At 48.3% G+C, this 15,880-nt stretch overlaps 1 protein-coding gene across 6 annotated transcripts in view; it reads right to left on the bottom strand.

The window, feature by feature from the left end:
- Positions 1-540: 540 nt before the first annotated feature.
- The window catches only part of mllt10 (MLLT10 histone lysine methyltransferase DOT1L cofactor), an 86,237-nt gene continuing 70,897 nt past the window's right edge, over positions 541-15,880 (bottom strand). For 4 of the 6 annotated variants that reach the window (XM_052483628.1, XM_052483625.1, XM_052483629.1 and 1 more), the window contains 8 exons: positions 12,557-12,674; positions 11,749-11,830; positions 5,963-6,153; positions 5,519-5,668; positions 5,354-5,418; positions 4,961-5,232; positions 3,369-3,450; positions 541-2,310 (listed from right to left, as the gene is read on the bottom strand). In XM_052483628.1, coding sequence (XP_052339588.1) covers positions 2,020-2,310; positions 3,369-3,450; positions 4,961-5,232; positions 5,354-5,418; positions 5,519-5,668; positions 5,963-6,153; positions 11,749-11,830; positions 12,557-12,674 — 1,251 coding nt within the window. In that variant the 3' untranslated portion in view covers positions 541-2,019. Of the gene's footprint in view, positions 2,311-3,368; positions 3,546-4,960; positions 5,233-5,353; positions 5,419-5,518; positions 5,669-5,962; positions 6,154-11,748; positions 11,831-12,556; positions 12,675-15,880 lie in introns of those variants that run through there. The other 2 variants (XM_052483626.1, XM_052483630.1) reach the window with 2 other exon arrangements.

Here is a 15,880-nt window from a genome sequence, read left to right on the forward strand (position 1 = left end):
GCAGTGGCTGCTGGGAGGTTATCAATGATGGACGCCAGCACTGCTCCCACTCCTGAACGGGAATGCTGTGAATGGATTGAACGAGGGGGAGGAGAGGAGAAAGGGGTGATGTCGAGAAGACAGGGGAGGAGAGAATGAAAGTGGTAGACAAGGAGGTAGGGAGGGGGCATGTTTAAACAGCCTGGACTTGAGTGACAGGGCTGATAGAGAGTGGGCGGAAGAGGGGGGTTTAAGAGTTGCTGGGGGGCTGAGATGAGGGGAAAGTGAGCTTTTAATTTCCACGAGCAGAAGCAGATGTAGGGGAATTGTACACACACCCACACGCTGCTAGGCAGCAGGAAGTCATCAGGGACAGAGGAGCACTGTGTGTGTGTGCTGGGGCAAGGGACCCTGGACCACTATAAAATGAGCATTCAGAAACTGTTAAACACTAGAGCGAGAGAAGACGGCTAACGATATAGTGAGAGTCAAGTCAGTGTCATCTTTTCATCTGTCCAGAGATGGAGGTAAAGAGGAGAAACATGCTATTAGACAGCAGGCTTAGAGGAGGTAGATCTGTTCTTTATTCAACCAAAGTGTAAAAATGCTGTTGACAAAAAGCACTTAAACAGAGCTGTTAATCAAGCTTCAACCATCTTCTCACTCCAATAATGTTGTCCCACTGGCTACGCTGACTCTTTTTACCATCAGTCGGTCTCTTTATTTATCCAGAACATTTTGGTGTTTTGAAATACAAACATTTGAGGAGGTTATGATTTTTCAGTTGTACAAAATTGATCTAAACAAAAGTGAACACAGATGGAAACATGGTGCCCAGAGGTGGAGTATAAAATGACGGTGCAAAACAAATAAAAACAACAACAAAACAATGTCCCTGCACATATAAAAATAAATTAATACTTTGTGTCCAGTCACCATCGCCTGTAGTCTGGTCCTAAGATTTACACACACAAAATTAGGCTTCATTGGCTATCCTTTACACCAACACTGCCAATCACAATCACTTATTTACACCCCACAGGCAATGAAAAATATATATTTATTTACACAAAGTCAAAACTGTGGCATTGAACCCACACCTCTTCTGACAATAACAGCTATGTACACCATCACCACCACAAACCACCTCCATTCGCCAGTAGTTCAATCTTTATCAATACACAACTTTTTTTCCCATCAAAAATGTTAACAGCAAGATGTGTGAAAAACTTTAAACAGCAGTATAAAACAAATTCTTGAAGAACAGTGGGTACTTTTAAAATATAGCATCCTGCACCCATTATAACATAAAGAAATGCTAAATAAATAAAAACAGAATTCATAAAGTTGGTTTCGGTATTTTGTGAACCCTGCAAAATACATTTCCTGGTTTCCAGCTTTTCAGAATGTGTTGCATGACCTTTTGCCTGGTCAACGCAGCTTGACAGCCAGTAATATGGTGAGAATGGATGACTGACAGGTCGAGTAGCATGAGTAACCCTCCCCCTCAGCCTTAGGCACTTGGGGAATGGACCCTGACTTGCCATTACTGACTGTTGTGGATTCCTATTGGCCGATGCTGAAGGTTGCGGGCCCTGATAGGCTGGTGTGTGAAGTAGGTAGAGCAGAAAAAGACAGTCATAGCAAGGCTTCCATAGCTGAGCGGTCAGTCAGTCTTACATTAGAGAGTGGTCGCTGGTTAGGTCTTATGCTCAGACAGACAGAGGTAACAGCAGTTACATGTCCAGTGCAGGACTCCTGCCTCTCCTAAAACTACAATGTCATAGTTCCCAGACCTCATCTCTCCAGCAGAGCTATGAGTCATCAGTCAGCTGTGTTAGTGTCCTGATATTTTTGTAGTTTGTAGTAATTGTAGTTCTATGTGGGCTAACTTGTGTGCTGAAAGCACAGCACTGATCAGAGTTCATATGATTGTGGAGACCCCTGAGAGATAGAGAGATGGATAGAGAGAGAGATGGATAGAGGAGAGAGAGAAAAAGAGAATGCGCAACAGAAAAAGTGAGAGAGCTGTTTTGTGGGTCAGGTCTTCTCCTGTCCAGTGAGGCCCACAGCCTTTTCAGCCAGCCGGGGTTTCTGTGCAGTGGCGTGTGTGTGTGTATCAGGGTGTGAGTGTGTGTGCAGTGCCAGGAAGGGGTTGGCGGTGATGGTGCCCTGGCCGTGGACGTGGGAGGAGGAAAGGAGGGAGGTGATGGGCAGCTGAGTGGAAGAGAGAGGGATGGAGGGATGCTGGGAGGAGGTGGAGAGAGATTGAAGTTGATGGAGGTCCTGTTGTTGCTGCATCAACTGGTAAAACAACACCTGCTGCTGTTCCTAGAGGGAGGGAGGAGAGGGGGGGAGAGAGGGATGGGGGAGAGAGGGAGGGGGAGAGAGGGATGGGGGAAGGGGGGAGCGAGAGAGAGAGAGGGAGGGGAGGAGAGAGGGGGGGGGGAGAGAGAGGGAGGGGGAGAGAGAGAGGGAGGGGGAGAGAGAGAGAGGGAGGGGGAGAGAGAGAGGGAGGGGGAGAGAGAGAGGGAGGGGGGAGAGAGAGGGAGGGGAGAGAGAGGGAGGGAGGGGAGGGAGAGAGAGGGAGGGGAGGGGAGAGAGAGGGAGGGAGGGGAGGGGAGAGAGAGGGAGGGAGGGGAGGGGAGAGGGAGGGGAGAGAGGGAGGGGAGAGGGAGAGAGAGGGAGGGGGGGAGAGAGAGGGAGGGGGGGAGAGAGAAGAGAGGGGGAGAGAGAGAGGGAGAGAGAGAAAGAGGGGGAGAGAGAGAGAGGGGAGAGAGAGAGGGGGGGGAGAGAGAGAGGGGGAGAGAGAGAGAGGGAGGGGGAGAGAGGGGGGGAGAGAGAGAGAGAGGGAGGGGGAGAGGGGGGGAGAGAGGGAGGGGGAGAGAGAGGGGAGGGGGAGAGAGAGAGGGAGGGGGAGAGAGAGAGAGAGAGAGAGAGGGAGGGGGAGAGAGAGAGGGAGGGGGAGAGAGAGAGAGGGAGGGGGGAGAGAGAGAGATGGGGGGAGGGAGGGAGAGAGGAGGGAGGAGAGAGGGAGGGGGAGAGAGAGAGGGAGGGGGAGAGAGAGAGGGAGGGAGAGAGGGAGGGGGAGAGAGAGAGGGAGGGAGAGAGGGAGGGAGAGAGAGAGGGAGGGGGAGAGAGAGAGGGAGGGGGAGAGAGAGAGGGAGGGAGAGAGAGAGGGGGGGAGAGAGAGAGGGAGGGGGAGAGAGAGAGGGAGGGAGAGAGAGAGGGGGGAGAGAGAGGGAGGGAGAGAGAGAGGGAGGGAGAGAGAGAGGGAGGGGGAGAGAGAGAGGGAGGGGGGAGAGAGAGATAATTAATCATGTGACCTTGGAACGCTGATAAATAAGCCTGCTGTGTTTAGTACAGTGGTGCTTGGTGTGTGTGTTTACCGCAGAGGGCTGTGAAGAGAGTAGCTGCTGTAGTTGGTGCTGGTGCAGTAAGAGCCTCTGCTGTTCAGACAAGGCACCCAACCTAAAAACACACAAAGACATACACACACACAGTTAGAAAACCACGCACACACACACACGCACACACACACTCACCTGCTTTTAGCAGTAACTGAGCTGCAGTAATCCAATAGGAAAGCAGGAAGGGAGAAAATATAAGGGAATCAATTTCAAAGCCAAAAACAGACAGACATTTCAATGAATGGAAGGACAGGTAGCCAGTCAGGCAGACTACCAGGTAGCCAGTCAGGCAAGACTACCAGGTAGCCAAGACTACCAGGTAGCCAAGACTACCAGGTAGCCAAGACTACCAGGTAGCCAAGACTACCAGGTAGCCAAGACTACCAGGCAGGCAAGACTACCAGGTAGCCAGTCAGGCAAGACTACCAGGTAGCCAGTCAGGCAAGACTACCAGGTAGCCAGTCAGGCAAGACTACCAGGTAGCCAGTCAGGCAAGACTACCAGGTAGCCAGTCAGGCAAGACTACCAGGTAGCCAGTCAGGCAAGACTACCAGGTAGCCAGTCAGGCAAGACTACCAGGTAGCCAGTCAGGCAAGACTACCAGGTAGCCAGTCAGGCAAGACTACCAGGTAGCCAGTCAGGCAAGACTACCAGGTAGCCAGTCAGGCAAGACTACCAGGTAGCCAGTCAGGCAAGACTACCAGGTGGCCAGTCAGGCAAGACTACCAGGTAGCCAAGACTACCAGGTAGCCAAGACTACCAGGTAGCCAGGCAGGCAAGACTACCAGGTAGCCAGGCAGGCAAGACTACCAGGTAGCCAGGCAGGCAAGACTACCAGGTAGCCAGGCAGGCAAGACTACCAGGTAGCCAGGCAGGCAAGTCTACCAGGTAGCCAGGCAGGCAAGTCTACCAGGTAGCCAGGCAGGCAAGACTACCAGGTAGCCAGGCAGGCAGACTACCAGGTAGCCAAGCAGGCAAGACTACCAGGTAGCCAAGCAGGCAAGACTACCAGGTAGCCAAGCAGGCAAGACTACCAGGTAGCCAGGCAGGCAAGACTACCAGGTAGCCAGGCAGGCAAGACTACCAGGTAGCCAGGCAGGCAGACTACCAGGTAGCCAGGCAGGCAAGACTACCAGGTAGCCAGGCAGGCAGACTACCAGGTAGCCAGGCAGGCAGACTACCAGGTAGCCAGGCAGGCAGACTACCAGGTAGCCAGGCAGGCAGACTACCAGGTAGCCAGGCAGGCAGACTACCAGGTAGCCAGGCAGGCAGACTACCAGGTAGCCAGGCAGGCAGACTACCAGGTAGCCAGGCAGGCAGACTACCAGGTAGCCAGGCAGGCAGACTACCAGGTAGCCAGGCAGGCAGACTACCAGGTAGCCAAGCAGGCAGACTACCAGGTAGCCAAGCAGGCAGACTACCAGGTAGCCAAGCAGGCAGACTACCAGGTAGCCAGGCAGGCAGACTACCAGATAGCCAGAAATGCAGACTACCGGGTAGCCAGGCAGGCAGACTACAAGGTCACCAGAAATGCAGACTACCAGGCAGCCAGATGTAGTGTAACAACCTACCTGTTGTTAATGGAGCTGGAGATGGGCAGAGTGGCGCTGGTGCCCGGTGCAGAGGTATGTGTGTATGTGTGAGGGCTGGAGGTGGTCTGTATGACTCCGTTCAAAACCCCCACTATCCCCCCCATCCCTGGCCCGGCTCCACCTCCCAGCATCATGGTTCCCATGGCAACCCCGTTGAGCTGATGCGGCTGGGGGGGGCTGTGAGAGACGGAGGGGGGGGTGGACAGAGAAGAGGTAGATCCACCACTACTACGACCACATGACACGCTATCCTGAGAGAGAGAGAGAGAGAGCGAGCTTTGTTAACCAATATATCCTATGCAATCTCTTACCATTCCAAAAGCTCTATGTAATGACAGCATAACAACTAGTGTGCTAGCTGGGTTCACTCACTATGTGCTGGAGCTTCAACTGCCTTACCTGAGCAGGTATGGGTAGAGAGGAGTCACTCTTCACATCTGAAACACACAACATCACACAGGCAGGCAATGAGAGTGAAGGTTTGTACGAGTGTTTGTTAGGGCGAGGTGAGGCAGTAATAGGGCTGTGTGTGTGTACCTTGGGCAGCAGTAGTAGGGGTGAAAGGCACAGACAGCTGAGCTGACAGGAGCTGCAGTCGCTCTTTCTTCATGGTCAGAGTTTTAATCTGGTCCTCTAGACGCCTGTTCTCCTGCTGCAGCTGGTGAAGGGACTTCAACATCCCCAACACTACCACACAAAGAGACAGAGAAAGAGAGAGAGAGAAAGAAAGAGAGAGACCGAGAGAAACAGAGAGAGACAGAGAAGAGAGAGAATTGAGAGAGAGAGAGAGACAGACAGAGAAGAGAGAAGCGAGAGAGAGGAGAGAAGCGAGAGTCAAAGACAGGCAGAGAGAGAGGAGAGAAGCGAGAGAGGGAGAGAGGAAACTAAATTAAACCAATAAAATTGAATTATCCAAACAATGCAATGATTGGTGAGTAGATTAGATTTGATGAAAAAAGTAATGTAGGTGTGTGTGCTCACCATCTCCCTGTGCTCCCTGCTGCAGTAGGAACTGTTGTCCATCACTCCACTGTCTCTCCAGCAGCTGTTCTATAGAGGTGGCCACCGGGGGTACTGTGTCTCCCCCTCCCTGACCTGACCCAAGCCCCCCCAAACCTGACCCCAACGACCCTCCTGGGTCATACCGGATCTGCAGCCCACCTAGAGGAGAACTGGAGGGAGAGAGGGATGGGTGAGAAAAAAAAAAGAAGGATATTAACAACCAAACATAGCATCAAACAAACATGGAGAATGTCAAATCAATTTGTCCTTAAGTGAGCTAATGAAAACGAGAGAGAGAGAGGTGTGTGTGGTGGGAACCCATGGTGCAGTAAATCACTCTGTGTGAGTTGAGACACTGATGAGTGAAAGAGAGACAGAAGATAGGGAAGAAAAAGAGTCATGAGAGAACTTCACGGTTCTGGAATAATAAACAAACAAGAGGGAGAGCCTTTTTACCATTCCATCGGACTTCTCGTTGGCACACACACACACACACACACACACACACACACACACACACACACACACACACACACACACACATTGGAAAAGTTCAATTAGCAAATATTTTCTCCCTTTTGGAACAAACTGAAGGAAACCTTTTTCTTCTTAAAATAAATACATTTTCTCATTTGTTTCATCCTTTCAAATAAAAGTACCAACATGACATTTCACTTTTCATTTGCATTTTTATAATTAATATGAATCTGACTGAAGAAGCCATGCCGGAAAAGCGTTCGGAAAAGTGACGTCAAGACAAGAACACACAAGTGAATACAAAGCAGGAGTGAAGCCAACTCTCCACATGACGCTAAAGAACCACATCATACAGAGTCCTCCTATTGGTTAAGAAAAATATTTTGGCACTGAATAAAGCCAACATACACTATATATATGTACACCCCTTTAAAATTTGTGGATTCAGCCTCACCAGTTTGCAAACAGGTGTATAAAATCAAGCATACAGCCATGCAATCTTCATAGACAATATTGGCAGTATAATGGCCTTACTGAAGCGCTCAGTGACTTTCAACGTGGGTCTGTCATAGGATGCCACCTTTCCAAAACGTCAGTTTATCATATTTCTGTCCTAGTCAACTGTAAGTGCTATTATTGTGAAGTGGAAACATCCAGGAGCAACAACGGCTCAGCCGCGAAGTAGTAGGCCACACAAGATCACAGAACAGGACCGCCGAGTGCTGAAGCACATACAAATAGTCTGTCCTCGGTTGCAACACTCACTACCAAGTTCCAAACTGCCTCTGGAGGCAACGTCTGCACAAGAACTGTTCATCGGGAACTTCATGCAATGGGTTTCCATGGCCGAGCTGCCGCACACAAGCCTAAGATCACAATGCGCAATGCCAAGCATTGGCTGGAGTGGCGTAAAGATCGGCGCCATTGGACTCTGGAGCAGTGGAAACGTATTCTCTGGAGTGATGAATCACGCTCCACCATCTGGCAGTTTGACAGACACATTTGGGTTTGGCGAAAGGCAAAGGAACACTACCTACCCAAATGCATAGTGCAAATTGTAAAGTTTGGTGGAGGAGGAATAATGGTCTGGAGCTGTCTTTCATGGTTCGCACTAGTCCCCTTAGTTCCAGTGAAGGGAAATCTTAATGCTGCAGCATACAATGACATTCTACACGATTCTGTGGTTCCAACTTTGTGGCAACAGTTTGGGGAAGGCCCTTTCCTGTTTCAACATGACAATGCCCCGTGCAGAAAGCGAGGTCCATACAGAAATGGTTTGTCGAGATCGGTGTGGAAGAACTTGACTGTTCTGCACAGAGCCATGACCTCAACCCCATCAAACACCTTTGGGATGTTTTAATTTGATTTAACCTTTATTTAACTAGGCAAGTCAGTTAAGAACAAATTCTTATTTTCAATGACGGCCTAGGAACAGTGGGTTAACTGCCTTGTTCAGGGGCAGAACGATTTTATCTTGTCAGCTCGGGGATTCGATCTTGCAACCTTTCGGTTACTTGTCCAAATATCTAATCACTAGGCTACAATGATGGCCAACCCCAGCCAGACCCTAACCCGGACGACACTGGGCCAATTGTGCATCGCTCTATGGGACTCTCCATCATGTCCGGTTGTGATACAGCCTGGAATCGCCTGGTATCCACATACTTATGGTCATGTAATGCACTCTGACCAGATCCTGTGTTTTCCTATTTAAAAAAAAAAAAAATTCTTATACAGAGAGCAGATTCCATTATGCAGTTATACATAGTACTATCTATTTACAGTGTATTCTGAAAGTATTCAAACCCCTGCACATTTCCACATTTTGTTACGTTACAGCCTTATTCTGGGGGCAGCTGACAAGGTACAAATCTGTCGTTCTGACCCTGAACAAGACAGTTAACCCACTGTTCCTAGGCTGTCATTGTAAATAAGAATTTGTTCTTAACTGACTTGCCTAGTTAAATAAAGGTTAAATAAATAAAAAAATGATCATCAATCTACACACCCCATTGTTCCTCTCCCCCTCTTATACACTGCTGCTACTCTCTGTTTTTACCATCTATGCATAGTCACTTTAATAACTCTACCTACATGTACATATTACCTCAAGTAACTGGTGCCCCCGCACATAAAAAAAAGGCATTTTGGTTAGGGGTTCGTAAGTAAGCATTTCACTGTAAGGTCTACACCGGTTGTATTCGGCACATATGACAAATAACATTTGATTTAATAACAAAGCAAAAACATTTTTTGTTGTTGCAAATTTATAAAAAAATAAACAGAAATATCACATTTACATAATCATTCAGACCCTTTACTCAGTACTTTTTTGAAGCAACTTTTCAGCCTTGAGTCAGTGATTTCAGCCTTGAGTCTTCCTGGGTATGACGCTACAAGCTTGGCAAACTGTATTTAGGGAGTTTCTCCCAGGCTTTAGGTGCCTTTCGGAAACTCCAAGTGGATGCCATGTGCCTTCTACTGAGGAGTGGCTTCCTTCTGGCCACTACCATAAAGGCCTGATTGATGGAGTGCTGCAGAGATGGTTCTCCTTCTGGAAGGTTCTCCCATCTCCACAAAGGAACTCTGGAGCTCTGTCAGTGACCATTGGGTTCTTGGTCACCTCCCTGATCAAGAACCTCCCTGATCTCAAGGACGATCAACGGAAACAGGATGCACCTGAGGGAAGGGGTCTGAATACTTTCCGAATGCACTGTAAAACATCCAGAAATATTGAAAGTAGTATCTTGTTGATTTCAACTACCCATCCCACAAAGTGTGTAAAAGTTTCAGTGTCCAAAACACCCATCGCTCCACACACATCCCTTTCCCAGACATCCACACACATGCTAGTCACCATAAAAACAGAGAAAAATGCAAACCATCTTTGTAAAAAGATAAACGAGCAAAAATAAAAGAAAGTGCAGAGCTGAAGCATGTGGGGGGGGGAGATAGAAACTACTTTATGGGGGGAGGGATAGAAACGCCTTTATGGGGGGAGGGATAGAAACACCTTTATGGGGGGAGAGATAGAAACACCTTTATGGGGGGAGAGATAGAAACACCTTTATGGGGGGAGGGATAGACACCTTTATGGGGGGAGAGATAGAAACACCTTTATGGGGGGGAGATAGAAACGCCTTTATGGGGGGGAGAGATAGAAACGCCTTTATGGGGAGAGAGATAGAAACACCTTTATGGGGGGAGAGATAGAAACGCCTTTATGGGGGAGGGATAGAAACGCCTTTATGGGGGGGAGAGATAGAAACGCCTTTATGGGGGGAGAGATAGAAACGCCTTTATGGGGGAGAGATAGAAACGCCTTTATGGGGGAGAGATAGAAACACCTTTATGGGGGAGAGATAGAAACACCTTTATGGGGGAGATAGAAACGCCTTTATGGGGGAGAGATAGAAACGCCTTTATGGGGGAGAGAGATAGAAACACCTTTATGGGGGGGGAGAGATAGAAACGCCTTTATGGGGGAGGGATAGAAACGCCTTTATGGGGGAGAGATAGAAACACCTTTATGGGGGAGAGATAGAAACACCTTTATGGGGGAGAGATAGAAACGCCTTTATGGGGGAGAGAGACAGAAACGCCTTTATGGGGGGAGAGAGATAGAAACTCCTTTATGGGGGGAGGGATAGAAACGCCTTTATGGGGGGAGAGATAGAAACGCCTTTATGGGGGAGAGATAGAAACGCCTTTATGGGGGGGAGAGATAGAAACGCCTTTATGGGGGGAGAGATAGAAACGCCTTTATGGGGGGAGAGATAGAAACGCCTTTATGGGGGGGAGAGATAGAAACGCCTTTATGGGGGGAGAGATAGAAACGCCTTTATGGGGGGGAGAGATAGAAACGCCTTTATGGGGGGAGAGAGATAGAAACGCCTTTATGGGGGGAGAGAGATAGAAACTCCTTTATGGGGGGAGGGATAGAAACTCCTTTATGGGGGGAGAGATAGAAACGCCTTTATGGGGGGGAGAGATAGAAACGCCTTTATGGGGGGAGAGAGATAGAAACTCCTTTATGGGGGGAGAGGGACAGAAACGCCTTTATGGGGGGAGAGAGATAGAAACTCCTTTATGGGGGAGAGAGATAGAAACTCCTTTATGGGGGGAGAGATAGAAACGCCTTTATGGGGGGAGAGATAGAAACGCCTTTATGGGGGGGAGAGATAGAAACGCCTTTATGGGGGGGAGAGATAGAAACGCCTTTATGGGAGGAGAGATAGAAACGCCTTTATGGGGGGAGAGAGATAGAAACTCCTTTATGGGGGGAGGGATAGAAACGCCTTTATGGGGGGAGAGATAGAAACGCCTTTATGGGGGAGAGATAGAAACGCCTTTATGGGGGAGAGATAGAAACGCCTTTATGGGGGAGAGATAGAAACGCCTTTATGGGGGGGAGAGATAGAAACACCTTTATGGGAGGAGAGATAGAAACGCCTTTATGGGGGGAGAGAAACACCTTTATGGGGGGAGAGAGACAGAAACGCCTTTATGGGGGGAGAGAGATAGAAACGCCTTTATGGGGGGGAGAGAGATAGAAACGCCTTTATGGGGGAGAGAGATAGAAACGCCTTTATGGGGGAGAGATAGAAACGCCTTTATGGGGGAGATAGAAACGCCTTTATGGGGGGAGATAGAAACGCCTTTATGGGGGGAGAGAGATAGAAACTCCTTTATGGGGGGAGAGAAACACCTTTATGGGGGAGAGAAACACCTTTATGGGGGAGAGAGAAACGCCTTTATGGGAGAGAGATAGAAACGCCTTTATCAGGGGGAGAGTGACAGAAACGCCTTTATCAGGGGGAGAGTGACAGAAACGCCTTTATCAGGGGGAGAGTGACAGAAACGCCTTTATCAGGGGGAGAGTGACAGAAACGCCTTTATCAGGGGAGAGTGACAGAAACGCCTTTATCAGGGGGAGAGTGACAGAAACGCCTTTATCAGGGGGAGAGTGACAGAAACGCCTTTATCAGGGGGAGAGTGATAGAAACGCCTTTATCAGGGGGAGAGTGATAGAAACGCCTTTATGGGGGAGAGTGACAGAAACGCCTTCATGGAGGGGGAGAGTGATAGAAACGCCTTTATCAGGGGGAGAGTGACAGAAACGCCTTCATGGAGGGGGAGAGACCAGAACCAGAGTGTGTTTGTGGGAGGGAAACCCTCAAGAGAGGGGGATGGGCAGAGATATTTTTGTGTGGAATGTAAATAAGGGCTCACTGGTAATAGGGGGAGTGTGTGTGGGGAAAAGGGAGAAAATATGTGTGTTTACTTACCGCGGACAGAGGGTGGTCTTGGGAGAGGCTCGTCTGGAGAAGCCTGGAGCTGCAATGCTGTTTCCATCTCCTACCTCCTGATCTACACACACACAGTAAATAACACACTTACCACACTGTGATTGTGTGTCTCTCTCTTACACACACACTTTCTCTCGCTATCTCGCTCTTCTCCCTCCAGGCCAGACGTCTCTTTTAATTTTCCTCTACGAGAGTAATAAATCACACATGCACACACAAACACATGTGCAAAGACACACCAGCATGCACTCGCCTCCACTTAAGACACCCTTCCCCTCTTTTATTTTCCTTTATTTTTAACCCTTTCCATTCTTCCACCAGCAGCCTGTCATTCAAAAGAACACACACACCCACGGTCAGTCACAATATAGTTAAACCCTAGAGGTCAGGGAGGACCAATGGCTGCAGGCAGTACTGAAACACCAGGAAACACTTTATTCCCCCATTTTCTCCTGACCCTCCCCCTTTATTTATCCCACTTCTCCCCCACTGTTCTCACACTACCCCCATATGTACACCACCTTCACCACCCACTCCCCGGTCACTAAGCGCTGTATGTGTGTATGCATGCGAGTGTGTGACGTAACCTGAGCAGTGGGTCAGTTGGTGTTGTGACCTCTGAACCCTCTGTAGACCGTGGCCTATTCATGGTCAAACACACACACACACACACACACACACACACACACACACACACACACACACACACACACACACACACACACACACACACACACACACACACACACACACACACACACACACACACACACACACACACACAAACCTGCGGGGGAAGCTTGAGACTGTGCGATGAGGGCAGCCATGGCAGAGTTAGGGTTGAGTCGGTTTCCAAACATGTGGGAGGGAGCCATGTTGAACACTGGACCTGGTAACCCACTCACCTGCAGGGACAAAAGAGTCTCAGTTACAATACATGGAGGACGACTGGATGGAGTTGGTAACATAAGTGAAGACTGTGGTGGAAAATGACATCATTAGTCATGCTATCCCGTGTTTTACCGCTTAAAGAATAGTCTCTTGTTATATGCTAGTGTTTTCTAACCTTTATAAACTTGTCTTGGTGTGACTTAGTCATAACACTGGGCGTATAGGTAAGAGACGTTTGGGTGCAACCGCAGCATGTGACATCCTATGGGTTTACTATTTACAGGAAGTCACATGCATGGAAACTTGCAGAAAGGAGTACAATATAGTGTTTGTTGTTGTGAATGCAGTTAGATGGCTGAGCCCTCGGGCTATCAACCTCATGCTATCTTAAATCTGCACAGACAACTAATGACCTTTTTTTCACATGATCTGCTGACTGCTACATATACAAGAAAGAAGTATTTTTCTATAAAAGCAGAGACCCGACTGTTAAGTTTTCAACTCAAACATTCTTGGTGATGATTTTTTCAAATCTTATAAAATTGTTGTTTGAAAGAATCTGCAGTCTCTCTTTTCCTACAGAATTGCTACCACAATTTGGTGACGAGGATGGGATTGCTAACGCTGCATGCTGATTGTGCGGGAGGAGACCGAGGTTAACTGCGAGCAAGGGAGCCCACATGCCGACTAAAACGGAGCAGAAAAGGACCCGCCTCGGACCGGCAGGGAGCGTCATTGAGTGGATACGCCATTCTGAACAGACAAAATAAAGGGTGAGACTGAATTTCTTTTGAACATCATAGAAAATCCTGTTCTGTGACAGGTTGTGCACATTGTCTTTGTTGTAGCAAAGACAATGCAGAAAGCCTGGTTAGCCAATGGGCGGGAGCATTGTTTGGTCGGCCCAATTGAGGTAGTATGTACATGAATGTATAGTTAAAGTGACTATGCATATGATAAACAGAGAGTAGCAGCAGGGTAAAAGAGGGGTTGGGGGGGCGGGGCACACAATTCAACTAGTCCGGGTAGCCATTTGATGACCTGTTCAGGAGTCTTATTGATTAGGGGTAAAAACTGTTGAGAAGCCTTTTGGTCCTAGACTTGGCACTCTGGTACTGCTTGCCATGAGGTAGTAGAGAGAACAGTCTATGACTGGGGTCTTTGACAATTTTTAGGGCCTTCCTCTGACACCGCCTGGTATAGAGGTCCTGGATGGCAGGCAGCTTAGCCCCAGTGATGTACTGGGCCGTACACACTACCCTCTGTAGTGACTTGCGGTCAGAGGCCGAGCAATTGCCGTACCAGGCAGTGATGCAACCAATGTTGCAGCTGTAGAACCTTTTGAGGATCTCAGGACCCATGCCAAACTTTTTAGTTTCTGAGGGGGAATAGGCTTTGTCGTGCCCTCTTCACGACTGTCTTGGTGTGTGTGGACCATTCTAGTTTGTTGTTGATGTGGACACTGAGGAACTTGAAGCTCTCAATCTGCTCCACTACAGCCCCGTCAATGAGAATGGGGGCGTGCTCAGTCCTCCTTTTGCTGTCCACAATCATCTCCTTAGTCTTGGTTATGTTGAGGGATAGGTTGTTATTCTGGCACCACCCGGCCAGGTCTCTGACCTCCTCCTCCCTATAGGCTATCTCGTCGTTGTTGGTGATCAGGCCTACCACTGTTGTGTCGTCTACAAACGTAATGATGGTGTTGGAGTCGTGCCTGGCCATGCAGTCGTGGGTGAACAGGGAGTACAGGAGGGGACTGAGCACGCACCGCTGGGGAGCTCCAGTGTTGAGGATCAGCGTGGCAGAAGTGTTTCTACCTACCCTCACCACCTGGGGGCGGCCCGTCAGGAAGTCCAGGATCCAGTTGCAGAGGGAGGTGTTTAGTCTCAGGATCCTTAGCTCAGTGATGAGCTTTAAGGGTACTATGGTGTTGAACGCTGAGCTGTAGCCAATGAATAGCATTCTCACATAAGTGTTCCTTTTGTCCAGGTGGGAAAGGGCAGTGTGGAGTGCAATAGAGATTGCATCATCTGTGGATCTGTTTGGGCGGTAAGCAAAATTGGAGTGGGTCTAGAGTTTCCGGGATAATGGTCTTGATGTGAGAAATTACCAACCTTTCAAAGCACTTCATGGCTACGGACGTGAGTGCTACGGGTCTGTAGTCATTTAGGCAGGTTGCCTTTGTGTTCTTGGGCACAGCAACTATGGTGGTCTGCTTGAAACATGATGTTATTACATAGTCAATCAGGAACATGTTGAAAATGTCAGTGAAGACACCTGCCAGTTGGTCAGCACATGCCCGGAGCCCACGTCCTGGTAATCCGTTTGGCCCCGCAGCCTTGTGTATGTTGACCTGTTTAAAGGTCTTACGTCAGCTACGGAGAGCGCGATTACACAGTCGTCCGGAACAGCTGATGCTCTCATGCATGCCCCAGTGTTGCTTGCCTCGAAGCGAGCATAGAAGTGATTTAGCCCGTCTGGTTCAAATATATTTAGATGGAGAAGAAACTACTCTTTTCAAATTACAAGAACGGAAGACGTTCCTAACCGAATACGGTTTGTTTTGTGTGTCTGTTTTTGTTTCCCAAGTGTGTGTATTGATGAGAGATTAATATTATGGATGGATGATTGACCCTATCAGCCCGACTGGATGCACAGTGTGATCGAATAAAGGAACACATCCTCCAGTAATAAAATTGGCAGAAGTTCCAGTATTGTTTCTAATACAAGGTATCAAAACCGTTACCAATTAAAAGGCACAAATACTATAACTACACTCTGGGGAATTGGGTATCACTACCTTAGAATTAAGAGCAGTGAGTGAGTAAATCTAAACACTCTGGCCATGGTCAGGAAGAGGTAAAACTATAGCAAAACCATAGAGGCACTAAAATATGCACAAGAGTATTCTACCAATTCGGCTCGAATATGGAAAAAATCCAATTATGGATCAAACTGGGCAGCATTTCCCTGCTGACGGGAAATATGCGAGAGTGGATACAAATCCATTGCTTTAACTAATTATGACAATTTGTTAGTTACGCCATCCGTATGATCCGCATAGCATATCATTACAGCAGTATGTACCGGTAATATATGTTAGCTACCTAACGTTCGTTGGCTACTAATACATCAAACTTTCTAGTATATTAACTATATGCCATCTAACTACCCAAAGTGTATTGACTTCATTATTTACGTCATTCTTACCTAAATGATA

Source organism: Oncorhynchus keta, chromosome 28 (genome assembly GCF_023373465.1).
Source record: "Oncorhynchus keta strain PuntledgeMale-10-30-2019 chromosome 28, Oket_V2, whole genome shotgun sequence".
Lineage (NCBI taxonomy): Eukaryota > Metazoa > Chordata > Actinopteri > Salmoniformes > Salmonidae > Oncorhynchus > Oncorhynchus keta.